Source organism: Tauraco erythrolophus, chromosome 6 (assembly GCF_009769465.1).
Source record: "Tauraco erythrolophus isolate bTauEry1 chromosome 6, bTauEry1.pri, whole genome shotgun sequence".
In the NCBI taxonomy this organism is placed as follows: Eukaryota; Metazoa; Chordata; class Aves; order Musophagiformes; family Musophagidae; genus Tauraco; species Tauraco erythrolophus.
Window position 1 is genome coordinate 8,025,283 of NC_141470.1, and position 27,511 is coordinate 8,052,793.

Consider the following 27,511-nt stretch of genomic DNA (forward strand, 5'->3'; position numbering starts at 1 on the left):
ATGCTGAATATTGTTCTATCAAACCAACAAGGCATGTAGCTAGATGATGTATGGGGTGGGAGTGGAAGGTCATGTTTGACTGGGGTTTCTCTGTTTCCTGCCCCACAGCTCTTCTGTTTGCCCCTGCGCTGGGGGAAAAGACTTTGAGAAGATGGAGAACCAGAGGGGAGCACTCTTGGGATACGTACGCTGGGAAAGAGAAGAGAAAGGGAATGAGGAGGATGGGGTGGCTCCTGGTGCTTCCCCTTCCAGCCAAAGCAAACTGGAAGATGTACAGGTGGAGATGCTTGAGAAGGCAAGGGAGCTCTTCCAGCTGTGTGACAAGGACGAGAAGGGTTTTATCACCAAGGTGGACATGCAGGTGAGGGAAAAATCTTTCCCCTTTCCTTGGAGGAGCTGTGAAGTCATGGGTGGCAGAAGAAGGGAAAGTGTGTGTGTCTTTACTTTTGGCTAGTATGGGTGTGCGCTCTGTCTCATTCAGATTTCTGGAAGTCAAACTCTTCTACAGCCAGCTGCTAGGAACTGAAAATCCCAGGAGGGCCTTGGACCTCCAGGGAATTCCTTGGACAAGTGGGACTGCAATTCCAAATTTTTAAGGAATGGTTAAATAAATAAGTTTCCAACAGTTCCTACAAACATTAAGTATGCAGTGGATGGGAAATCTGGGGGGGAAAAAAACTTTGGTTTAATTTAAAAAAACAAAACAATTCCCCCCAAAACCACCCCATAAACAACGAAAAAATCCACCAATCTCTTAACAAAAAAGGCTGGTTTTGTCTCAATCATAGCTAAAGCCTAATCTCAAAAACTCACTTGAGGCCTGAACTATAACTTTGCTCTAGGATAATGTGTTTTGCTACTTTCTGTGCAAAACAGTATTTGTTAACAGAATCTCTGTAGTTCTTTGTGAGTTTTGTTTTAACGGTTTACCAGGAAGGTTACATGTGAATCGATTTTTCTCCTGTCCCATCTCTCCCTCCATTTATAATTAACACTTGGCAGGTCCACGCTGGTTGAATTATTGGCTCACTTTGATTTGGGTTGTGTGATGCTTAATTTTGTATAGTTACATTAATAAATATGTATTAAGCTTTTATTGAAAGCAGACAGTAATCAGAATCATAGAATGGTTAGGGTTGGAGGGGACCTTAAAGATCACCTCTTGTTACTTGGAAGCTTCTTTGCATGCCCCTTCATACTAGGTGCTCTGCACATGTATTATTTAGGGAAATGTCTCTGCTCATTGTCCTCGTTTTGAGAGTAACAATACGGTCCCACCAGGCAGAAGATGACAGAAGAAAGCTCACTCTCCGTTATGGACTGAACGTTTTGTCTATGATCTGCAAGATTTCCTGCAAGAGCCAGGAACTGAATCCAGACACACACAAGTCTGTCCTCCCTCTCTGGCTGAAGAGACGGAGCCAGTACCTGATGTGCCCATAGAGAGCTCTCTCGGGAGTGGCAGTGGTCACAGGAGCCTGGCAGTGCCCGGGGGGCAGCTGCCTTTGGGCAGGGGTGGAGGGAGGCACTGAACTAGAGGCAGTGGTTCTGAAGTGGAGGAGGAAGAGGGCTGAGCTCCTGCCAAAACAAAATAACCCAAAGTTCCCTTTCTGCAGTCCTGGTTGAATCATCCAGTAATGGAAAGGGTCACCGTATCAGTGGGTCCAAACAGGCATTGGTGTCATCGCTCAGCTGTACTGGCAGACGGTCACATCCCGGCCAGGATGCAGTGCTGAAAGGGCACGTTGCTGTTGGCCAAAGCTGAGGATGGTAGGGACAGGAGCTAGTCACAGGGAAGGCTTGAGTCATGCCTTCATTTTCTCTGCTCTTTGTCTTCACAGCGGCTCCAGAGTGAACTCCCCCTAACCCTTGAGCAGCTGGAGACTGTTTTCGACAGCTTGGAACAGAACAATAATGGATACCTGACGCCTGTGGAGTTCAGCATGGGACTAGGTAAGGGCTGCACAGAGGCAGAGAAAGGAAGCAGCCTACTTGTGACATGATGTTTTATCTTGGTAAGAAAGAGTGAGCAGTGGTTCTGCTGAGGCTGTACCAGCTGTGCAGGGCAATGCCTCAGGCTTATGTGAACATCACTGGTGAAGGTGTGTGTGCAATACTGTTATCCACAACTGTTACCTGCCTACCTGACAGAGCCAGCTTCTGAACATCTCCTGCTGGAGATAGTACATGCTGCAGCCTGTATCTGGCTATGTGATCCACAGTTGTGCATCTGGATAAGGACCCTAATTGAATGAAGGGACATAAATATGCCTCTTGGCAACCATCTCCAGCTGGTAGCAGTGCTGTTCAAGGATATTAGTAGGAGTCCTGTTAGCAGGCTAGCACACTGGCAAATGAGCTTTTGTTTTCCTCTTACTATTGTCTTTTCCAAACACTAGGAGAATGCTAATCCTATACCAGGGTCGTCATCCAGCAGCACAAGCAGTGCAAGAGGTGTTAAGAAGGAGAGACTAATAACTTTTGCTGTAGGTGCTCGGTTGCCTTTGCTGGTTGAAAGCTGATGGGAAAATCTGCACCCTGTTAGCACCTTCCTTGTAGAGGAAGTTAGAGGTAGAGGTGTTAACTGGATCAGGTCAAAGCAAGTGAATACAGGTGGTCTGAGATTTTCAGAAGTGATGGAGGAGGCTCTGAATTGCACTTTCCTCATTGCTCAGGTTGTGGCTGCTCATGGCTTTCTCACCACTTGGAGAGGTGGGGCCTTTTTGGTGCTTCAATTTGAATGGCCAGAAACAGCCACCTCTGAAAGAAGAAGCTGTAAAGATTTCCTTGAATAAACACAGAAAGCTGTGTCTTGAGCCAGCATGTTCAGGGAATGTGTTAATCCACTGAATGCTGCTGACTATGCAGGTGCCCCTGCCTGTGGGGTGAAACCTTGTTTCTGGCAAAGGCAGCAGAGCCAGCCAACAAGGGAGTCATCTCCGGAGTGTGGGCTTTCCTGCCCAGCACTATGTAGAAGCTGAATGGGCACCTTGGCATCCACAGTGCCCTCTGTGTTATGGCTTGGTTATTCCCAAATCTCATCATTTGAGGCATTTGTCCCCGCCATAGCCGTAGATGGACATCATGTGGCTACCTGCCTCAGTGCCGTTGCTGGTAGAGGTAGGAAAGATTTCTCTTTGTGTAGCCACCAGGTGTCAAGTACCACCCTGTGTTGGCAGCCTGGCTCCATGGGACTTGCTCTAGTCTAGGCAAAACACTTCATTTCTGCATTTCTCTTCTTTATGGTCGTTTTTTGTGTCTGGCTTCATTGAAGTCCTTTCCAGCTTTTGTCCCTAGCTCAAGAGTTTGGTCTGGCATGTTCCTGTCTTCCTTCTGGAGTGTGCAGGGGGGAAATCAAGAAGTGGTTCAAGCAGCAATCAAGTCTGCTTCTTGAGAGGGGCTCCTTGCTTGGCCTCTGAGAGGTTACAGGGTGCATCTGCACAACTGACAAAAGAGCATACATTTAAATTGTTCAATTCAAAGCAATCTGAGATCCTTCTAGGATGTCAAAACAATCTTCAGATCATTCTCTACTTCACTTTTCCCAGCTGTAAAAGAAGAATAATGAAAACATAATGACTCTTTTTCTTAAAGCAGACATCCAAAGTGCCTAGTCTAAGCCCATCTCCTTAATTAACTGTCTGAGCCTCAGGCTTTAAGCTGAGTAGGGCTCGTATCTCCACACTGCAAGTATTTTTACAGCACATTTTAAGAGTGAGAAAGAAGTGGCTAGATTCTGGACATACAGAGCGAAGAAGTGGTGCAGTTAAGTCACTTGAGGTGCACAAATAGTGGATATTTTTCCCCACAGAGCATCTTTGTGTTCTCATCTGTGCTCAGAATATCCTTGGCTCCTGACCTTGTAGTTGGGATGTCATTTCTGCCTTTTGAACCAAGCAGATATGTTTTGGAAAGGAAGAGTAGCTGCTGATGGAGATCTGACCTCTATACACAGGATGGGGGCCTGTGTTTTGGATAGGATTGCTTGATTTGTTTCTTTGAGAATGATTTTTTTCCCAGCACTAGTATTTGTCACATGCCTTGCATAGAATGAAGTTCTCATGGCATTAGTATCTCAGCACAAAACAGGATCCAGATATAGCTGGAAGCCAACTGTACATGGGATGGGGCAGGAAGAGGTGCTCAGAGGGTAAGTTCATTTTGTTTGGACACTCTACACAATCCTAGCAAAAGGCGGTCCTTGTCCTGTAGCAGTTGAATCAGAACAGATGTAGCGCGTGAGAAGGGAGGGGTAATGATCTCCTTGGTTTTTTTAAGCTGGGGAACGGAGGCACGGTGTTGTTCAGTGCTGGGCTTGCGGTCCCAGAGGGAGTTTGTGGGATCATTGGGAAATAAACCTACAGTGCTGCTCCATGGGAGTGAAGTGGTGACCTAATGCTGCATGCTTCACATGCTGAGAATCCAAGGCCGGGGGTGGTGGATCATCTTCGTGCAGATGTGAGCAGAGCCCTAACAGCCTGTTGTTGGGCTGTGGAGCCAGTTTCAGTCTGAGCATTGCAGACTGGACACTGACATCACTTAGGATGTCAGAACAGAGGCTCTTTACTGACCAGGAGCTGTATTCTACACCAGCAGCGTGCAGGCAGCTTCTTATGGAGCTCTGTTGGGCTGACATTTAAATAGCAGCTTATTAAATGACATCCAATTTGATTTTCTTTATTCTCCTTCTTCCCTTCTTCTTCCACCAGGAAAGTTATTAGAGATTGAATTGTGCCAAGGGGCTGGGAGAATGGATCACTCCAGACACGAAGAGACCTTTGAGTCAGGCTGGTCAGATGACTTGGACACAGCAGATGATGATGAAGAGAAACGATTCTGTTCCATGATGGAGCAGCTTGGAGCAGCCCAAATGTTTGAAGAGTAAGTAGGGGAGTCGCATGGCATTACTTCTGCCCTGTTTTCATCTTGCAATACCAAAACTTCAAAGTACCAGCAAAGACCAAAGAGGTGGACTGAGCTGCTTGCTCTCTGAAGCACTGCTTTGGGCTTTCTGTACTGCTGTCTTCGGTTTTCATATGCTTGGTAACAAATGCAGTGGAGTCTGGGTTTTCTCATCAGTTACCAATTACTTTTAGTGCAGCTCTTTTCGCAAAGTTTCCCAAACTAGAGTTCATACCGCAGCTGTAAAATATCACAGTTGGTGGCACGGAAGCCCATCCGCATGCAGCAAATGAAAAGAAGCTTTTGAGGGTTAGACAAGGTAAGGAGGATGAGTGTGCTGTCTGTTCCAAAATGATGTGTGACTGTTCACGTATGTTCAGCCACTCTTAGTTCTAAGAGTCTTTGTGAAAGATCTGTGCTCAAGGGGCTGCTCGGGTCTGGGCTCATCTTGAAGAATGCGATCTTTTTTACAAGGGCATGTAGCGATAGGACAAGGGGCAATGGCTTTAAACTGAAAGAGGGGAGATATAGATTAGATCTAATGAAGAAATTCTTCACTCTGAGGTGGTGAGGCACTGGAACAGATTGCCTAGAGAAGTTGTGGCTGCCCCATCCCTGGAATTGTTCAAGGGCAGGTTGGATGAGGTGTTGAGCAACCTGATCTAGTCGAAGGTGTCCCTGCCCATGGCAGGAGGGTTGGAACTAGATGATCTTTAAGGTCCCTTCCAACCTAAACCGTTCTATGATTCTATGAAAGGCTAAACTGGGCAAGGGATGCTCACCTGAGCCTTGAAACTTGATATTAATGCCCTTGCATGTGGCCTCAGTAGAGTCTCCTGGCCCCAGTGTCATCCAACCTTTTTTAGGGCCTTCCCAAGTGAAACATTATCCATAACTGGGTCTTACTGATGCACATTGGCTGGGGTGCCCAACTGCACCTGTGGCAGCCCTTTTTTTCAGGTATCGCAGACCAACAGGGTTGCCAGTTTGCAGGGCGCAGCCCAGGTAGGGGCAGGAGGAGGACAGGATTGGAGACAGAAGCTGAGAGTGAAGGGGGTTGCTGCTTTCAGAGGTGCATCTGTCACAAAATAGATTATTTTTTTGGATCCTATTTGCATTGTGATGCAAAGCACCTGCATGTTTCTTTTAATGCTAAACAACTTCTCCTGTCCTGAAAAAATCTGGAAAGCTGTTATGCTTCAAATAATGGGATGATGCTGTGAAAGGCCATATTACTGTTCTGGAAAAACAGTCTGCTGTTTATAACTCTGCTTTGAGAAGCATCAGGTCTTAGAGTGGAATTATCCTGTGTTTTATTTTGACGACTTGCTTCCAGTTTTATGCAGTGAGCTCAGTAGCTACTTCATGTCATGCCTTTGTGCCAAGCCAGCTGTTGTAAAAAAGTAATATAAAACAGAAGCTAATTAGGGTCAGAGCCGGAATCTGAACTGTCTTTGCTACTTTTGCTAGAAAGAAATGGTTTTGTTTATTAATGGGACTCAGTAAGTTCTTTTATCTAAATCATGAAGTTTTGATGAAGTGCTAGTAAATTTTTCAACTTGGGACAGAAAAAGAAGGCTACTATGCAATGGTGGCAGGGGGAATCAAGAGTTTTTTGATTTTTGTTTGTTTGTTTGTTTCACAAAGAATATTAAGGGAGACAAATACATAGACAAAAAAAGTATCTATTTGGATAATGTCTATAGGAATAATTATGCTGTATATTTCAAGATAGTTCCTCCAAAGTACTTCATGGATTTAAAAAAAAGAGTAAAAAAATAGAAAGCTCTTCCCTAAAAAGAAGCATGAAGTGATGTCTGCAGGCTTATAAGACTCTTAGGAAAGAGTAAGTTTATAAGTGCTGAGTTGAAGTTGTGATGAATTAAATGCCAAAAGAGCGTTATCGTTATTGCAGGTTTGGAAAAAAGAAGACTTTGTTATTTACAGGGCTTCCTCGAGTATTATCCTGATGTGATATGTGGGCAAATTTGCTTCTTTTTTTTGTGCCTCAGTTTCCAAACCTGTAAAATAAATAAATAAGAAGGGCAGTGGCATCCACCAGTACAGTCCTGGTGTGAGAAAAACACCTATGTGATGTGTGCCAAAATCCCTGGGCTACAATGCTTTGCTGCTTGACCATAGCCCGCAGCGAACTTGCTGAACGTTAATCTCTTTGAGTCTTGTTTTGGACACCAAATGTGTTATTGCTGAATACTTGGAAAAATAATCGTTCCAGGTGTGCTTCCTAGATGACTTTTCCTTTTTTCAGAGGACTTCCTTTATTTTAACCTTACAGCAGATCTTGCTCCACATGCACGCTCTGTCACTGTCTAACTTCCCTCTTTGCCGTGATGGTGTAACGGAGGTTGCCACGGGAGAAGGGCAGTTTGTCTGTCCCAAATGCGTGTTAGAGTTGAAATAACAGTCCATAAGTTGACACAAACTCATTTGCTTTCCTTCTCTCTTGTATGCTTGCTCTAGCCCACGTGAGATTCGGGAGCTCTGGGCTCGCCTACGAAAGGAGCGTCCAGAGCTCTTATCCAATTTTGAAGAGTTTCTGTTGCGTGTTTCATCATACGTAAGGGAGGTGAATCACGAGAAGGAGTCTATGGAACAGGCATTGAAGCGGTAAGGAGGACATCATGGCCATGTGCTGTCCGGAACCAGCTGATGCTTGGATGCTGCCTCAAATGCAAGGAGAGACTGGGTTACAGGACACAGAGATTTTTCTTGCTGTAATAAAATGACTCTCTATCTTGATCTGATCCTCATGGGTTTGTTTTGCATCAATGCCCACCCATAACATTTGGTCTGGTTAAAATCCCCCTCAATGCCACACAGCTGCTAGTGGGAATCTGTTCCCACCCTCCTTTCCTGTTTCCTTTCTGTATTCTCTTTCTCTCTCCTGACCTGTGTGCACCGTGCCTTTTGTAGGAAGGAGACAGACCATGACCGAGAAGTCAGGTGCCTTTATGAAGAAATGGAACAACAGATCAAAGCAGAAAGGGAGAGACTGATTTGCCAGGTACCCCATCTCTCTTGGCTGAAGACAAACTTTCTGTGGTCTGAAGCAAAGGTGGTGGCTCATCTGGCCAAGGAACAGCTCTTACCATGCTGGGTGTTGTATGCACAGCTGTGTATCTTTACCTCTGCAGGAAGCACTGAGACATGACAGGAGTAACCTGCTCCAGAAGGAACTGCGCAGCAAAGAGCAGGAGCTGGAGAAAATCCTCTACCGCCAGAAGAAGGTAACAGGACCCAAGTCCTTTCTAAAGAAACACTTCCCCTTCTACTTTCTGCCAAGGCCTTTTCTAACTGAGAATGATATTCATCTGCTGTGGGTTGGTACTAGCTAATCTGGTACTAGCTAGTCTAGTTCTCTCCTGTCTCTGAAGGTGTTGAAGTGGTTTGTCAAGTGGCTGGTTTGTCTTCAACTTCAATGTTTTCCTGTGAATGTTTTGTCTGTGCATTTTCTTATGTGCTTTGTTTTTTCTTGGCACAATCTTCCTGTAAGTTGTACAATAATTCTTTGGCAAGGAAGATGGGGTAAAAGTTTGGAAGTTGTGAGTTTGGAGCCCTTTGTGATGTGTAAGAAAGCTGCATGTAGACATACAAGACCTAAATTTCTCTAGTTTGTGTTTTCTGGCTGCTCTGAAATAACCCTGAATGTTCTGTGAAGCTTAGAGCTGTACGTACTGTATATTTGCATTTCAGCATCTAATGACGTACTAATTAGTCACAGAAAAGTCAGTCACAGAAAAGATCAAAGCAGAATCAGTCAAAGAAAAGATCAAAGCAGAAACTTTCCATTAGCCTGCTGTCCCTGACCTGGACATTTGTATGAGATGGTCCATTATGGACGTCTCTTTCCTTTTTGTCTGAAGAAATGAGACATGACCCTCACAGAAACAAGTCATGGGAGGTATGTGTAAGATCCTGGTGACTGGGGTTATCCAAGTTGGATACCTAGCTGTGATGTGGATGAAATAGCACTTCTCTGAAATCATCAGCTCATTGTGCAGCAGCTGGAAAAGCCAGCAAAACTTAGGTGTCATTCAAGAAGGCTATCAAGAATAAGATAGGGGATATAATTTTCCTGCTGCCCACACCTTTGATGTGTCTCAACTGGTGTATGCAGTTCTGGTCTTATCTAACTCCACTGTGTCTTTCTGGAGTATGAAGGTTCAGAGAACTAATATGATTAAGGAAATGGAGGATCTCCCTTAGAAAGAGAAAGTAGGAAAGCTTAGACTTGATTTTGGAGAGGAAGAGACTCAGGAAAGATATATGAGCTTTATAGACTCAGGAAGATGATGGATAAAGTCCACGTAGAACTGTTTTCCCCTAAATCCTGCAACAGCAGAGGTAAGGGACATTCAGTGAGACCAGTATGAATTTGATTCAGATGAGATTAGTGCTGGATTTTTTGCCACAGGAGGCAGGCAGTATCAGCAGTTCAAAAATGGATTGGATAAACAAATGGACTAGAGGCTCGTAAATGTTTATTAAAAGCAGGAATGTCAGGGATGTGGCCTCTAACATAAGTAGCCCAGGGACCATAGACGCTGGGGGTGTATGAGGGGAATGGATCACAGTTAGGTATCCAGGCGTGCTCTTCCTAGGTGGCAGCCCCTCTTGCTGTGGGTCAAGGCAGCGTACTGGGCTACATGGACACTTATTTTTACTGGAATCGTAATTTCTGAAGCTGAGAGTTGTACAAAGCTGGGTGGACAATCAGGTCCCTCTTGTGGTGTGAGGCCGGCATTGTGATCATGCTATTCCACGGTATCGCTTCCGAGTGCAGACATAAGCGGGAGAGTTGTGTGTGATAGAGATTTCTTCAGGAGGGGCAGGTGTGCTTTACTTGAAGCCCGTCCCCTGGCTTATTGAAAGATCCAAAGGCTGTGGGCAGGGATTGCTGTTTCTTAGTCTCAACTCCAGTGCTCAGCAGATGTGGTCATGCTCAAATTTTCCCTGATGTCCAAAGGACTGGAGTTCTTCAGACAAAACTGGGTGTGACTTGTGCTTGTAGCCTCAGCGGGGAGAGGTGTGGGGCTTGTGTTTCATGGAACCTAGGAAGGGTCAGCTCTGTTCACTCCTGCTCACGACTGTTGTACATGTGTGCTGGCAGAGAGCAAGGTAGCAAGAAAAAAGCACTTTATCTTGTGCCACAGTGTGCTGATTTACTTTTCCTTTGAGAGGGGGAGAAGGTAGGCTGAGAGAAAAGGTAAGCTGAAGGTATAAATGTGGAATATGACTCCGCCATCTACTGCCCTGGTCAGAGCCAGTTCGTGGTGGTCCTCTCTGCTTGCAAGCATGGATTGTATAATTTTATTCTGGAGCTGTAAGTTCTCAGATGGGTACCGCAATTTATGTGTAGCACCAGCTTCAGCAGAGGGCCCTGGTTAGCTGGTATGGCTGACTAGATACTGAAGTGTCAGTATGATCCTTCTTGCGATGCCCTGCTTGCCATCTGAGATGGGCAGGTTTGACTGCTGCATCTGTCTTTGACTCTTTCCCAGACTACACCAGCCATTTGTGAGGAACCACACGACTGGCTGAGTACCTGACACCAGGCATTGAACTTCCCAAATCAGGCTTGTTAGTTGTGCTGGGGTCTTGTGCTGCCTAGAGTGCAGCTGTGCCCAGTGGCATTTAAACAATGTGCCTAGCCTGAGGTCCTGTCTCCAACAGTAGTAAAGGCCACCCAATCACTTGACTTTCCAGCTACAGTGTGAGATACCCCTAGCACCTGGATATATCCCCCTTTCAGCTGCCATGGGCGCAGGAAGCCCCAAACTAGCGGATGCATTTCAACAACTCTGCTTAATAAGTCCCAACAGTCACACCTCTCCTTCTGCCCAAATTTTTCCAGTCCTCCTTTGACCCTCACTTGCACTCTGATTCCTACAGTGCCTGACAGCAGCAAGCTCCTCATGCTGCCTGAAGCGCTTCCTCAGCCATGCCTGACTAATTGCATCGCTTGCTCCCCAGAGCTGGTATGATGAGAAATAGTTTGCTTCCAGTTCACCTTCTTGATTCCACTGGTGGTCCTGTAGACCCAAGCCGTGTTCACCTCCCTTCTGCTGCGTTGTTTACATCTGCTTTTTCAGCCTGTTTTTACAGGCACGATTGTAGTACAAAACTGTTCCTGTCTGTGTTTAACTCTTCCTCCTCCTCTCCCATTGTAGCTGGAACATCAGCTACAGTCGCTGAACTCGGAGCAGCTGGAGACCCGCGTGCAGAACGAAAGGCTCCGCCACCTGAATGAAAACCTGCTGGAAGAGCTGGAGAAAAGCAAATGGGAGCTGGAGGCAGTGAAGGGGCAGTTACAGAAGCTCCAGAAAGAGGCTCAGCTTGAGCAAGAGCAGAAGGACAGGTGGGAAGGGTAGGGAAGGGGGTGTCAGGGCAAGGATCCAGGCAGAGAAGGAAGGATGGGCAAGTAGTTAAAGAATAAGGATCTCTAATTAGAAGCCTTAGTCTCGTCAGAGGATTGCTTGTCTCTTCTTGAGGAAAAGTAGTAACATCACAGCGATCTTATGGGCCTGAACAAGGAGTGATACTGCTACCTCCCACCTGCCTTTAATGGGAAAAGAATATGTTCATTGATGTCTGGCTAGAAAAGCACTGTAAAAAACACAGATGTTCCTCAGCCTAAAGGAGGCTTCTCCTCCATGTATTTTCCAGTTCACCATTGCCTCTATAAAGTTCCTACAGATCATCTTCTAATCACTTGTGTTTCTCTTTCTGGGCTTAATCTAATAATATGTAGCTAAAACATTGGGATGTTTCAAATCCAGATGAGCATCCTTCCCATCTCTAGCAGCTGAGGAAACTGGAGCATGAAAGGAGAAAATGGGTTGCCTGCCCTCATGTTGGAGGAGAGCGGGAGAGCTGGGGTACAACCCAGTCATCCCAGCTCCGGCAGCAGTGCTGCTTCCTCTGAATCCTGCTAGCATAGGCAGGCCCTTATCTTTGAGAATACCATGAGTGTCCCTGAGAAAGGGATCTTTGTATTTCCTCTCCTATTAACTTATTTCCCCTTTTAAAATCCTCTTTCCCTAGGGACGTGTTTAGAGTCTCCAAGAACATGCAGAAAGAGAAACAAAGCCTTCTTCGGCAGCTGGAGCTCCTCAGGTAAGAACAGGGCTGGGGGAAATGCTGAGCTCCTGGGCACGTAAGAGCCTGAGGTTCCAGCACTGTGCTCACTTCTCCAACAGAAAGCTGTGGGAGTGTATTCAAGCAGTGCTCAGACACTGCTTGGTTTTTTTAGGTCCAGACAGAGTTGTGCAAACTGGCCAGCTCTGGCAGAGTACAGGCTGTGTTATTTCACCAAGTAATCCCTCCATTGGGGGAATTTAGTGTTTCCTGCTGGCTAAGGGGACCAGGTGGAGCCCATTACCTGAGCTGGGATACATGGAAATGTCTGGAAAAAAAATAACATCTTTACCTGTGTCTCAAGCTCCCTTTCTGTTCTAGTTTTCAAATGTTGGTCTTTACTCTGTTTTTGATGGGTGCTTCATTGTGTCTCTCCTGTGTCTTCCTTTGGAGCAGAGAGATGAACAAGAAACTTCGAGATGAGCGAGACGCTTTTGAAGCCAAGAAGCTGGTTAGTCTAAGAAAGAAAATCCTAATTCCCAACCACCCTCCTGTCATCTGCTGCTGTTGCTGTCACCACTTGGGGGCCTGTCATTTCCACGGGGAGCAATGACCTGAGTTCCTGAGCCCTGGTGTGGTGCTCAATACAGACTTCGCAGCACCCTCTGCCCGTGCTGGAGACAAGCTCTGCTGGTTGCTGTTGCCACCTGCCGGGGTTTCACCTGGGGCATGTTAGCTTGTGACTGTCACACAGCCCCACCAGGGCTGCAGTGGGTGCTGCCTGCTGCGCACATGGGGTCTGTGCTTTGTGACAGGCACTGGGCACGTGCAAGGATGGGAGTGGGGATGGATGCTTCCCTGGAGCTGGGTGGTGAGGAAGAAGATGGATTCCCAGATGTGCTGCCGGCTGACTGGGGGTAGAGGGGCACAGGATGGTTTTGGAGTTTCTCTGATCCCTTAAGTTTGTAGCAGATGTTTTCAGATGTTCCTCTGGGGCAGCTCCCCATTCCTGTGAACTCTGCTGGGGTGGAGGTGCAGCAGTGAGCCTTGTGTCAGAGGGCTAGGAGAAAGCAGGGGCCCTCTAACATCTGCAACAGTCAACTCCATCTCTGGCCCTTCCCAGTCTCCAAGATAAGTACAAATATGTGATCTATTTTTAATTCTTACTATTTTTTCATGAAAAAGTCTTTGTGTTCCCAAATGTCACTGGCAAGGCTGCTCTGTGCTCTTCTTGGATCCATCCCTGCCACCGTGTGTCTTTGCCTGCTCTGCCACTATGCCACACTTGGAGAGCTGGAAGTAGCTGCCCTGCAGTGTGGGCAGGCAGTGGTGGGCTGTGAGAGACTTTCTGGCTGGTGTGTAAGGGAACATGGAAGGAAGCACAGGGGCCATGCCCAGATAGGGAATGAGATGCCCTGCTGGGGGAGAGGCTGGAGTTCTCCAAGTAGAGCAGCAGCTGTGTAAAAGAACTTCAGTAAACGTTTTGGATGCCCGCGAGATGTGTGTGCACGTGCCTTTGTGTGTGTGTTTCTGAAATCTGAAAGAAGATTTTTTTTTTCCTCTTCTTCCCTGCCTCCTCCTCCACTTTTTAAAGCTGCTAAGTACGTGTATGTGCACCAGAGCTTCCTGCTCCCTCTTGGAGAAGTAATAAACACAGTCACTCCATAGCAGAGCCCAGTGCAAACAGGCAAAGAAAATGGTTTCTTCCCTTTCCATGCATAGTATTTCAGTAGCTTCTGGGTTCCTGCAGGTGGGGAAGGTGGCCCATGGAGACCACAGTTCAGATACGTACCTCTGTGCGTGCAAATCTTGTATGCTTCTCCTCTGTTCTCCTCCCCTTTTCTCCTGCTAGGACCTGCTCAGGGCTGCTCTGAAACATGGCAGTTGCAGGTGGACTTAAGAGAGAGCCCAGCAGAGAGAGTCATAGTACAGAGGAGCTGCTTTCTCCCTTCTCCCTGTGCTGGCAGTAGGGAATGGGGTAGCAGGGTCAACTCCTCCTACCATCATTGCTTATCTGGCAAGGCTGTGCCGTGCTGGGCAGACGAAGCCTGTACTAGAGTAAGGTGTTTTTCCTTTGTCAGCCATGACGTCTTTTGTTGGCGACTCTCATGCCAGTCTGTGAGAAAGCAGGGCTTCAAGGGGTTGCAGAGATGCTGCTATCACCAAACACCTGCAGAAGATCTGCTGTCCAGCCTGTGCCACCGAAAGGGAGAGAAAATAGCAATACTTTCCTGCAGCAGCAAAAGGAGAGTCTGGCCTTCTGATGGGGATCCTTAGTGTGTGACATGCTTTCCACCAGGGACTATCAGTGCTTTTACAGGCTAAAGAGAAACCCAAGGCCTTAATACCCTCTGTTAATGCTGGGAAGAGTTGTGTTATTTCTGTGAAATAAAGGCGTGATGAACAGTGGTTCTTTCCTAGCGAAGACTTTGAAGTGGTTGGGAGAAGGAGCTGGGCTGTACATGGTTGATAGCAAGCCAGCCACTGCTCCTTTGCACTTCTCAGTGCCCAGCTTAATACCTTGCTCTTCATAAGAGTTTCTGGCCGTGCCAGGGTGGGCAGACCCTGGCCCTATGGCGCTGCGGGGCACTGTTTGCCCCAGTGGCTAGGTCACAGATAACAATGTGTGGCTATTTCTGCCTGTGTGCAAGTCACTGCTGGGCGCTTTTAAGAGCCAGGGGTTGTGTGTTCGTTTTCACACCTGTGACCCATCTGGCTACGGAGTTATGCTTGCATGCTGTATGTTGACAGAGCAAATTTCATGTCTGCTCATCGTGAAGAGTGTTTTGGGACTTTGACTACATTAGACACGTATTTGTATTTCACTGATAAACCAGAATCTTTCCCATCCAAAACGCCTGTACATGTGCTGTTGTTGTGGAAGACTTGCCATCGTGTGTTGTACAGCTGTGATGTCGCGTCTCTCCCTTTACCATCACGGTGAAGAGCCAAATGTTACACAGACTTGGCAGGCCAATAAAGCATGGCAGAACCAATGGCAAAACATGCCCTGTTGTTTTTCCTTTCTTACCCAGGTACGTATTCCACAGGCTATTTCCTCTCCAGGTAGGGTGTTTCCATAGCAGATTACCTGGTAGTCCTATTGCTCCACATGTGACTTGAAGGTTACAACTCAGCTCCAGTGGGCTGTAACACAATTTCCTTGTTTCTGTGTGTCTAGAGTGAACCTGCTCAACCCCTGAAAACTCCCTCCTCCATCCCCACTGGAGGACCACTGGTTGGCTGAACCACAGTCTGGTATCAGTGTTGACTGAAGGGTTGCTATGCACTTGGGGGTGCTTTGCCTTGGAAGATATGTGCTCCACAGTTGTGAGCCTCTCAGTGCTGGATTGTTTCTGTGGTTGGAGCTTCTCTTGAATACCAGTTTTACATGTAAAAAATGTTTGGGCTTTGTTTGCTTTTTCCCCCCTCAAAGTTTCTAGTTGGGTGAAGCCCTCTGTGGTGTCCAGAGTGTCTCCTTTTGTTGCACTGCATTGTGGTAAAGGTGTCCTGGGAGTTCTGGCCAACAGAGCAGCTTCTTAATTTTATTCCTTTTAAAATAAGCCAGAGGTTATTGAAGAAATAATCTTCGTAGTCTTCCTCTGGACTGTGGGCAGCACGAAGGAAGGTGTCCAGAGCTACCTGCAGGTGGTTGGTCAGTTCAAAACTGCTGCCAGAGGCAGATCTGGCAGGCTGCAAACTCTTCTTTCCTCACCTTTACCCCCAGAAATAACTTGTGAGGACGTGTCGGAAGTCTCCAGACTTACAGAGCGAGTATGTCTTCCCTTCCCCCAGCGCCGAGGCGATGAGTGCCTTGCCATGCTGCCTCTCCCTCCGTGTTTTGTGTGTGGAGCCAGAGCAGGTAGCCATTCCATTGCGGGATGAGGAGAGGCTAGGCTTTAGCATGGCATTTGGAGGAGCTGGCAGGTCAATCCTTTCCCTGCCACAGGCTTTCCTGCATGATCTCAGGCAAGTTGGTCATCTTTGACTCCGCTGGGGATGACAAAGCTGCTGTATGGAGGGAAGAGGGTTGTAAGAGGAGTTGTCCTGCTTTCTCCTCTGGGGAGCAGGTAAACATTGGCTGTAGGAAGTGTGTAGTCTGAGGTAAGTAGGAGAAAAGCATAGAGAGGGATGTTCGTGTAAGGCAGAGCATGTGCATTGCCCTTTGCAGAGCGATCTCCTTTTCCTATGGTGCACGTGCAGCTCTGAGTGATTACCAGTGGAGGAGGGGTACTAGTGCCTTCTGAGGAAGGGGCAATTGGTCTGTCCCACAAAACATCAGCATAATAAAAAGGCAGGTGGGGAAAGAGAGATTCAGCTGTGAGACCAAGTGGAGAACAAGCCACAGAAATAAAAGCTCTGGCTGGCTAGAGGAGGAGTTCCGTTTAGGGCACCACCGTTTTTGATGGATTTTGTTGCAAAGGGGAAAGTGGCAACAGCAATGCCCTCTTGCATGAGTTAAATGAGCTGAACTGGGAAAAGCAAGCCCTGTGCTCACCTCTGCTCAAGCCTGCTGGTGGGGTACTACCACCTGCACAGTGCAGGGCTGCAAGGGCTCCATCATTGCCTCCCGAAAGTGGTCTGCGGAGGTGGCAAGTGGTTGAACTGGGGCTGGTCAGGTCCCTGGGTCCTAATTGCATTCTTCATCCCTTCTCTTTTCAACTTCCAGGTGCCTCAGAGCAAAAAGCCCCTGTTGAAGAAAGGGTCAGTGCTAGGCAATTACCCGCTGGACGACAAGCCGGTCAAACGGTTAGATGGGCATCTGTGTTGTGTTTGTGGTGTCAGTTTGTGCCCACTGGAGTACCCTGTCAGTCAAGCTGTGTCCTGTGTCTAGTTCTCCCACCTTGGTGCTGGCTGGTTTTGGAAGCGTGGGGTGGGGGGATGGGTGCAGCTTGACTGTGGCTCGAGCTGCCTCTTGGCATCAGTGGTATTGGCTCTGATGGTGTTGGGAAGCTGATTTCCACAGGGGGGTGGCCCCCTTCTGGGCTGCTTCTACATGCAGCAATGGGGGAGCAAACCTAAATGCTATCAGAAGCTATTGGAGTGTTCATGGGATGGGAGTCACAAAGGCTGCCTCTGACCAAGTCGGGCAGCTCTGTTAAAATGACTGGATCATCTCCCAAGTATGCCAATTCCTCCTCGGTCAGAAATCCTGTCCACTGGCACCTCATGCCAGAGCCCATATCCCTGGGGCATGGGAGAGGGCAGGAGTTGCACAAGACTTAAGTTCTCTCTGGCAGCTGAAAGCCCCAAGGAGAGGGCCCAGCTCCAAGTGCGTTCATCCTGCCCATCTCCCTCCACACTGCGCAGATGCTCACCTGGCACATCATGCCTCCCCTTCGGCCAGGGCAGGCGAACATGTCTGTGTGGCCAAGGCCTTTTTTTTTTTTTCTCCCCACTCTACATGGCGACTGTATGGTGGCTTCAATACCCACGTACGCCTGCTTGCCTGAACTGTGCTTGCATTAAGCATCAGCCCTTGCAAACTAGTTGTGTGACCACAACAGCAGTATGGGCCAAAAGCCTGGTTCCTCTGAGAGGCAAGGGAGACCAGCCTAGCCCTGACCTGGCTTGGAGCTGGATCTTCCTTGCAACTGCTGGCCTCAAACAAGTTTTAAAAGCAGCACACTTCCCTGTTTCCTACCAGGTCTCTACAGAAGTTTCCACTGCTTCCCAGTTTCTCTTGGTGCCAACCAGTAACATAGGTCTAGGCTCAGAGTTTCTTCTAGCTTCAACTCATTCTTAATGTTTGCAGTTCTGGTAGTGACATTTAAGAACTGAAGTTCAGGATCCTGGGCTCATGAACTGATGGAAAACCAGATGAACTGTGGAGCATTGCTTGAGAAACATGAATAAAATCCATTAGATCTGGAGTCACTGCTCAGAAAGTTTGTGTTTGTCCCTTTCTGCCCCCTCCTTGGAGAGGCTTTTCAGTCAGCCTCTCATTGCTGCGACTCCTGCCAGCCCTGGGAGATGGGAGCTGTTCCCTGGAGCCTGACCCTGGGAGGATGTGTCTATTTTCCCCGGGAAAACGTTCCAGTTGGGCTGGCATTTAGGGCAGGTGCAGGGAGGACAACCAGGAATGCGAGCTCCCTGTCACAGAAGAAGTGAAGGCATGGCAGCAGGTGAATTCTGCAGCCCTGATGAGGTATACTCGCAGGAGTGAGAAAGGAGAGTTCTCGCCTTGATTCTGGCACTAGTAGCAAGAGAAAAACATTGCAGAGAGGTGGGATGTGTTGCCTCTGAAGAGACTGAGTGTGGTGAGCCAATTAGTTCTCTCTAATTTGCTTTCAAATGCAATCTTGACAAGGCAAGGGAGATATCCGTGGTGGATAAAGCCCTCCAGTTGAGTTCTAAGCCTTCTCACTCCCTTCGTCTAGTTCTTTAACCATGGAAAGCCAAGGCAGAGCTAAGATGCCGCCTCGCTCCTCAGCACTGATTCTAGTAGTTTAAATTGGTTATTCTAGGTGTTCTTTTGAAGATTGTTCCTCGCCTTACCATGTCAGCTCTAGCCCCAGTGAACAAAGTGCATCAGCCTGCTCTTGTGTAGGCACAGTCTGTGCAACACCTATTCCCCGCTACTACAGCTTGAGCAAGAGGTCCTGAGGATTTCTTGCTGTTGAGAGCGCAGCGTGGCTGGTTGGAAGCTTTAAAAAATGAACATCTTTTGGTCCTGAGGCCAGAGCAGAGCCAACACCAGGCAAAGTGGCCCTGGTCTGAGCATGTTCATTGCAATTCGCACACCCGTGGCAGGTTTCTGCTGCCTGAACTCAGTAAGATTCTGCTAGGGCAGTGTTTGGAAGTGATGGGCTGGCTTCCTGGAGTGTGGCTATGCGCTTTCCACAGAGGGCAGTAATGTGTGTGCACACTGCATGCAGCCTCCCGAGGATGATCAGCCAGCCCTCACCCTACTACCTGCAGTAAAAACCCTTTTCACTAACCTCAAAACCTTTGTCACTTCTTTTTGTGTTGTATTCAGTAACAAAAATAGAGAGGTTGTTCCTTTTTTTTTAAAAAAAAAAGTTTTTTCCTGTTGCCACCTTTGTATGTTTTGCCTCATTTTTCAGTACTGAGGGAAGTAGGAGGCAAAGAATCCTTGAAAAATCCAGAAGGTGGGAATTTGTATTAAAATTAATGAAATATGTGTCAACACATATAAGTACAGCATAGCTTAGGTGAGCCGTCTCTCTTTCCCTAGGGGTGCTGCTGATGCCTTAGTCACAGGGAGTATGGAGAGTGTATGTATGTATGAAGTAGAGTTCCTGCAAGTGCTGCATATGCACTAATTGGATCACATTGGTTGTTTTGGGAATTTGCAACCTCCTCCTCTTCCCCTTACCCCCTATCCTCTCACCCTATTTGTGGTGCCTGTGGACTTTACTACAGACAACTGGCCTCTGCAGACCTTCCCTTCACCTTCCTGGTGGATGTGGCAGTGGAAGAACCCAACAGAAAGAACTGTAAATACTTCCCAGGCAACAGGACATGGCTGAAAACAGGAGAAGGAGACAGCACAAACTTCGGAGAGGAGAGCAGAGACAAGAAGAAATGGTCATTGGCAGCAAATGCTGAGTGGTCAAAGATTGCTTTGAAGGGTGATGCTGACTGTAGAAAAAATGCAGATGGATTAGATGATGCTCCGTTGCCTCCTAGAGGACAGCCTGTTGGCACAGAAACCAGGGTGAGTCTAATTACTTCAGATTCTACCTCAAACACCTGCTACCAAGGACTCAAGGGTTTCTGACTCTTCCCATCTAACTCCAGCTCCGTAGGTTTATAGTGCAGGGGTCCAACGCCTAAATCAAAGCACAGTCTGCAGCTGGACTTTTCAAACCTGCATCCCTTTCTTCCATTGTAGCTCCAGGCATTGGAACCAGCCAGCTGCTCCCCAGACCGCATCTTTAAAGTGGTGTTTGTAGGGAACTCTGGTGTTGGGAAGAGTTCCTTCATCCACCGCTTCTGCTATGACAGGTTCTTGGCTGAGCTCAATGCCACCATTGGTAAGTAATAGGGTTCCTGACTCACCGGGCTAAGAGGGTGGGAAGGTCAGCCTGGACGCATGCTTTTTGCCTGTCTTTTAGCCCCAATAAAAGCTGGTCCCTCTCCCAGTTTTGAATCAATCTTGCAATTTCCCTGAACTAAATAGTGTTGATCTTGGCCATTGCAATAGCAAGCTGCTCTCTCCCGATCCTATCTTATGATCATTGTTACCTTCCTGACAGGTATCGATTACCAGGTGAAGAGTCTGATGGTGGATAATACCCAGGTTGCCTTACAGCTGTGGGATACAGCTGGACAAGAAAGGTAAGAAATTTTTCTGGGAGGATGCCCTAGTGCCAGGCTCGGTGTAGGAAACAGGAGGAAAGGGAAAGAGTGCCTGGTTTCAGTCTCTGGGAAAATTGTTAGCTTCAGAAGGACCAGAGAGGTTGCAGCAGCTATTCCAGTGCTGAACCTGCAGCAGAGGTCTGTTTCAGAGATTTCTAGAAGCTGTGGCTGCGAAGCAGGGCCTGGGGAGATTGCACCAAGGACTGATGGAAAAGTAGTTTTCTGTATGTCTGACCTGCAGGCTGTGGCTTCAGGTAGTCTATCCATAAATCACTGCGCGGTGTGGGGTTCGATGCTCCTCTAGCCCTCAAAGCTCTCCTGCATAAGCCTGCAGGAAAAGCAGCCAGGACATCAGCCAGGGAAAAGCTGCAGGACAGGGCTGTAGATTTGGATAGAAGCAAAGGCTCTGGATAGACATCCTGTTCTCAGATTCAGTTGTGCTACTGCTGTCCTTAGCTGCTCACCACCACTTGCTGTTCAGAGGGTGGAAAGGAGGGTGTGAACCTTTCCAGATCTGATTCAGACAAAGCCAGATGAGTTAGCATGATCTGCGGCGAGGGCGATTTGAACTACCCTGGCTGGAACCTGTCAGTGAGGTTATTGGCCACTTCCACTGTCCCTTCTGCTGATAGACCCGTGGAAGTGATAATCCTTGATAGAAGGGCAGTGTAGCTTTTTGCAGCAGTGAATACAGGTTCCCCATTTGAAGGCCTCTAGTTTCAAAAGCATGGGCCATCACTAGATGTTACTAGCACTGTTGGTGAGGATCAGAGTAGTAGAGGACACACTTGACTCTCATCTGCTACTAGAGATGAAGGCCCACCACTACCTTCAAGTAAATTAGATTTTTATTTAGGATGCACTTTGACACTGAAGCTGAAAAGCTATTTAAGAAGGCCGTTAAGAGCCTGGTAAAATAAGTACTGGGTATTTTGGGCTAAATACATTATAGGGACAGGCCTACAGGAGGCAGCTGAGGTCATGGGAATAGTATAATCCTAAAATGTGCCAAGAGAATAATGATGCTGTCTCTCTCAGTCAGGTAGACCATGCAGACCTGGTGGGAATGTACTAAGTAGGAGTATCTATTGAAAAGCAAACTATTTCTTCCAAAATAGGGCTTCATGCTGAAGAACTAATGATTTTTGAGAGGACTCCTGTGGTTATTTCAGTGCTGAAGCTGAGCAGTAAGGGGATTTGTTATGACATGAAATGTGACATTCTACTGAGGCCAAATTGCATCAGAGGCTAAATTCAAGATATTGTCTCTGCAGAAGGACCTTTAGGGTAGGCCCCTGCAGCATTAGCAGGTCTTAGACATGTACTTGCAAGAGAGAACTTGGCTCAGTGCTAATACTGAATAGGAGACCTGGGAAGAAGCAAAAGCTTTTCTTACTTCTAGAAACATATTGATTACTTCTAACTGGAGATGTTCAGCTGTGTATATACTACGGAAGAGATAGACGAACCCCTTGGAGCATGCAAGAACTCCTTGGTGACTTCCTGAGACCGGGGCACACTACATTTGATGTTTCTCTTAGAGCATCTCGCCTGTCCTGTAGTTCCAGAGGTGCACCTGGACTGCCAGAGATGGTCTGTGCTTTCTCGGTTGAGTAGTTGCCAGAATGTCATACCCTTACTGTAGAGGGAAAGAACAGACTTCAGGCAGCCATCTGAAGAGTTCAGGAGGGTTGCTACTTGCTGGAGGTTTTCTTGGCTCTTAATAGAATGGGAGAGCTTGTTATTCTGTGCAGGGCTGAAAGACACAGCTCTCTAGTGACATCTCAGTACTTGTGTTGCATTTAATTCCATCAGTTTGCAATCAGTGTGGTTGTATCATGGCCCTGTCACAAACTGCTTGCAGATTTTAAGGTTTGTTTTTTGTTGTGTTTTTTTTTTTTGTTGTTGGAATTTATTCCCAGAATACAAGTCTGTGGTTCTAACTGGTACCCACAGGACAGAGTAGATGTCTGGTGGGAGTTTCTCCTGGAAATTGTGTCTAATTGCAGATTTTATGTATGATGGCATTGCTTTATAGATTCAAAACTGGAAACAGACTGTATTGATGCTGAGATCTTAATTGCTATTTTGGCAGCACTGGGGCAGACATTATGCACGGCTGGTTTATGCTGTGGTACAGCTTAGTCTGCAGATTCTTCCAGACTCTAGAAAAAGGTCATGTTTTTGCCATCCATTTCCCTTTTTACAGACAATTACCTTTTCCTATCCCACCTAAACAGATTCTTCTGTTTCTTTCTTCATGACCTGCTAAGGTCTTCCTTCCTGCTTTCTCAGCACTGTGCATTTGGAAAGACTCCTGCTTACCCGTGGCTGCCTGGCCCACCTCAAAGGCACAAGGATCCGACCCGTCTGTCACCAGTCTGTACATGCCAGCCCCAGGGGACACATCTCTCACACTCGGGCTGCCAGGCCTTGCAGAGAGCCCGCTCTGAAAGACAGATAACACCGTTCTGTTTCTTGTCATTACACTGCCGTGGTTCTGAGAGTGCCTTTGGTTTCGTTTGGGCTCAGGTTTCGGAGCATTACCAAGCAGTATTTCCGGAAGGCGGATGGGATTCTGGTGATGTACGACATTACGGCTGAGTGCTCCTTCATGGCGGTGCGGAACTGGATGAGCAGTGTCCAGGTGAGAGCGGGACCTCAGCTCTCTAATGCTGGTGGTGCTGCTGCTGCCTCTGCTCCAGACCAGCTCCAATAGTCTGTCTGGGAGCGATGTTCTCCGATGCCTCAGGAGGTCCTATTGACTTTAGGAAGATGAATTATCAGAGCAGGTGCTATGGGTACTGACTGTGGTAGTCAGTCTGGGACCAGGGGCTTCTTGTTGAAGATATCAAAGCCAGTGGTAGCCTGTTAAATGAGGGAGGGCTGTTTTGGGACCCACCACAACAGTAGTGTGTGTTTGTAAGCAGCCCATGTGCATTGGCAACATCTCCTAAACGTGGTCACGTCACACCTGTGCTCAGGCAAGGACATCTCCTGGTGTCCAGCCTATGCACAGGAAAAGGAGGCAGCCCTGATGTTTTTAGGCTCCGACCTGCAGCATGCAAGCACAGTGCTTCACCCAATCACGTCCTGACTCTGCTTTGAGATTTCTGGATGAGACAGAAATATTAGTAAGAGCTTTTTTTTTCTCCTCATTTGCTTCAACTTTAACAGTTGATAATTTTTTCTTTTCTTTTTTATTTGTGACTGTGTATTAACACTGTAGTTTGCCCCCTGCTTTTTATTTCCAAACTCTCAATAAAAGCATTCATCTGTGGCTTGTATCTGCTTGGGGAGACAAAAATACCTGTCTGTATAATTTAAATAAGTTGTGTGTAGATGACTCAGAGCTATAGGGAATTTGTCAAGGGTGGTTTTGTTTTGATTGTCCTGAGTCTCTGTCGTAGTTTTTGGACTGAGGGTCGAGACAAGAACCGAGAGGGAGCACCCACCAACCATGGTCCCGGGCAAAACATGACTCAGGCTTTCTTCATAAAACAAAACAATTTATTAACAGTTACTTAACAGGAGACATAAGGGAACGAAACCGGTTACTTGAGAGGAGAAAAGAGAAAACAAGGCCAGATCTTAAAACAACAACCTCCCCACCCCCTTATTTCCTTTCATTCCTGGCTCTACCTCCCCCCCAGCGGCGCAGGGAGACAGGGAATGGGGGAGTGCAGGTCAGTTCATCTGTGTTAACTGCCGCTCCCTTCTTAAAGGAGGAGGAGCCTTTACACCATTTTTCCCTTGCTTCGGTGGATCCCCTACTCATGAAGAAAAAAGTCCCCAAACTTTTCCAACGTTAGTCCTGCCCGCAGGATTGCAATCCTTCCCCATGGATTGCACCAGTTCGGGCTTTACCAGTCTCGGCCTCTTAGGGAGCTGCTGCCACTCGCGTCGGCATAGGTCATCCCACGGATTCCAGATGCCTCCACGACCTCGTCGTGCATTCCATGCCCATTATTAACAGTACCTGGTTGTGCATCCCCTGCTCCACGACCTCTCCTGGGCTCAGGCATCTCTTCCCTGACGTGGGTTTCTCCACAGGCCACGAGTGGGTCGCTGCTCCGCCGAGTACACCCTGGCTGCAGGGGGGCCGCCTGCCATCTCACACCGATTGCAAGGGAAACCTCAGCTCCAGCACACCTCCTCCTGCTCCATCTCGACTGACCTGGTCGTTGTGGTTGTTTTCTCTTAGATCTTAATCCCCTTTAGAGGAGCTCGGCCCGGCGGGCACCCCGGGAGCGGGGCGCTTACCGAGTCCCCCATGCGGCTCCCCCGGCGCCATCTTGAGCACATGGCGCCGGCCCGGGCGGCCGCCCGGCCGGGAGCCGGGAGCAAGGGCAGCGCCCTCCTGCTCTCTCCTCGCTCCTCAGCAAAAAAGCTCTTTCCCGCCCCTTTGTCCCAACTTAAGTTTGGAAACAACTCTGAGTCCCGTTCTGCAGTCCTTATTCTAGTGATGTTCTAGTGAGCCAGTGGAACTGGAGGGAGTTTTACCTAAGGTAATGGGCTCCAGGAATTGCCTAGGAATAACAGTTCCTACAGAGACCCTATACAAGAGTTGAAAGCTGCTTAGCTTGCTTGGCCAGTAGATTTTCAGCAAGGGATGGTTGCGTTTAGGACAGCACATCAGACTGTGCTGCACATACACACAAAAATTATTGAATTTAATATGAAGCTCTGCCTGAACTTAAAATTCCCAACAGCCTATGGGGCAAACTGCTTTTCTTTAGGTTTGTTATTTCCCAGAGAGGAACTTATGTCCTGTCTCTTCTCTCTCAGCATCCCAGCTGTACATACCAAACATCTGAAATACATTCCTGTAGTTTAAACTTCCTTCCACAAATCCCTGGGGCTATTTGAGGAATGGCCCTTTAATGAGCTAAAGGGCCTGATCCTGGTGCCACTGAAGGTCTTGTTTGTATGAGGTGCTCCAAGATATTTCCCTCCTTCAGCTGAGCCTCTAGGGAGCTTTATTCTGTTTTCTTTTGCAGGAAGGTATTGAGGATGGAGCTGTCGTCTTTCTGCTTGGAAATAAAATGGATGCGGCACAGAGAGAGACCCGGAATGTGCCCAAGGTGGAGGGGGAAAGGCTGGCAAAGGTGTGACTCTGTCTCTGCTGCTCGACCTGCTCTGCAGACTCCCCCTAGCTGTGTGCAGGGCAAGCTGGCTGGCAGGAAGCCCTTCTTGGAGCCTTTTCCCAGTATGGTACCTTCCCTCTCCTCTCCCGCCCTCTGTTTCTCCAATGTAAACATGTACCAAGGTCCCTCTGGTACCAGGGAGGATGAGATGGTGGCCAGCATGTGGCAGACAATGGCCCTTGAGGCATGCTCTTGTATTTCCCTTGAGGCTTGATGCCTCCTTACAGTGATGATTAGTCTTTCCGAGGGGAGCATGCATGGCTGTTTCACCATTTGAGGACTTCCTTAATGCATGCTCTGCAAAATTGTCCTGCCTCCTTCCTCACTCCCTGCATCTGTGTGCCCACTGGTACCTTGGCCCCTGGGTGGGAGGAGGCTGCGTTGCAGAGGTGTTCCCCATCTTCTGGACTCAGCAGCACAAGGGTAAGGGAATCCAAGTACCCTGGGAAGATGTTTTCTCTTCCCAAATAATTCCCCCAGTGTTCCATTTTGGACACTCTGGCTGGTCCCCCAATGCTGAAAAAACATCTCCTTTTCCCAGGTTGGTGAGCAGGGTGTGCACCCCAGCAGGGCGGTACCAGCCACCTTCCTGGCCCCGACTACTCTCGGCAGAGTTCCTGGTGGTGAGGGTGGGCCAGCTCCCGGGGGTGTGAGTGAATGGTGAGGGAGAGCTGGCAGCCAACATGGGTGCCTGCTGTGCTCTCTGGCAGGAATACAAGGCTATCTTCTACGAGTGCAGCGCGATGACTGGCTATAACATCATGGAGCCCATGCTGCACATGGCCAGGTCAGTGAACAGGAACAGTCACCCTGGGATATTTCCTCAGCTGTGGGTGATTGGTGTGGGCTCTCCTGGGGAATAGGCAAGAAGAGGGGTTGTCAGAGACTGAGCTTCTGCCATGTCACAAAAAAGACCTGGTGCAATGTGCTCTTCCCCCTGACTCCAGGTCCTTGTCTTCTGTGCCCGGAGAACACCAAGTGCAGACTGGATGTTATTGCATGCAAAGCTTCCTCTCACAGAGCTAGCTGATTGAAACTTTAATTCGAATATTTCATTACAAAAACTTTGTGAACTATCCCAGATTTTAAGTTGGCATTTTCAGTTTGAAGTCTGCATGCATCGCTAAGGAGTTTTTCTTCCTTATTAAGCCTTATACAGAATGTGATATTTTGCTGGCAGTATTTTTAAAGGGAGGTAAGACACTTTGTAAGGCTGAAAGAAGTTTGCTTCAAGATTTTTGTGTTTAAAAAAGTAAGTAATTTTGAAAAAAGTCTTTGAAATCTTGCAAGAAAAATATCCTTTTTCCTATCCCTTCACCTCCTGCTGCATCATCTCTGTTAAATTCACAGCAGGTCTTAGCTGTTCATTAACTGGGACAATTTACTCACTAGCTAGGTAAATCACATCTCCCATAGCACGTGCCTTCAGCGTACTTCGTTACCATGCTGTTGCCAGAGATGGCCCCGACAGGTGAAGCAAACAGCCTGGGATTCTGCCATCAGTGTGGGAGCTTGGGAATAAGGCACAGGCCACTCACGCCCCAGTCTGGTGCTCTGACTACTAAGCCATGCTGTCCCCTTTTATGTGTTCAGTTTCTTTCCCTCTTCCCTGGAAATTCATGCTCGTTTTCTGCGTGTGGTTTATCTTCCAGAGAAGCCTGGTCTTTGGGCTAGTCACTTCTTACAATCCTAAATGTTCCTGGCTGATGGAGAGCAAAAGGCAGAGCCTTGGCAAGAAGATCTTGGTAGTGGAGTTGTGTTCTTGATCTGTACTTCTTGTTCCAGGTTACTGAGAGCACAAGAAGACAGGCAGAGGGAGAATGCCCTGCAGCTAGAAGATGTCAGTGGGAGGAAAGGGTGCTGCACATAAGGCACATCAATGTGTCAGCAAGAGACATGTGCCAACACTGCTTCATGAAGCTGGAGTTCCTTTCAAGTAAGCCGAACCTGATGGCATCAGCTCTGCAGAGACATGGGGAAGCTGCAGCTTTTTCCCATCTGGGAATTTCAAGGCACTAAATCAGGCCAAAATGTGCATA

At 47.7% G+C, this 27,511-nt stretch overlaps 1 protein-coding gene across 1 annotated transcript; it reads left to right on the forward strand.

Moving 5' to 3' along the window:
- CRACR2B (calcium release activated channel regulator 2B) lies at window positions 1–27,342 on the forward strand. The gene is made up of 17 exons (XM_086613859.1): window positions 1–361; window positions 1,842–1,953; window positions 4,710–4,881; window positions 7,384–7,530; window positions 7,837–7,927; window positions 8,058–8,150; window positions 11,094–11,281; window positions 11,968–12,039; window positions 12,457–12,511; window positions 16,670–16,749; window positions 19,387–19,681; window positions 19,859–20,000; window positions 20,223–20,304; window positions 22,858–22,972; window positions 25,326–25,433; window positions 26,183–26,259; window positions 27,258–27,342. The coding sequence occupies exons 1-17, from the start codon at window positions 152–154 to the stop codon at window positions 27,340–27,342; spliced, it is 2,124 nt and encodes a 707-aa protein (XP_086469985.1). The 5' UTR covers window positions 1–151.
- The last annotated feature ends 169 nt before the right edge of the window (window positions 27,343–27,511 follow it).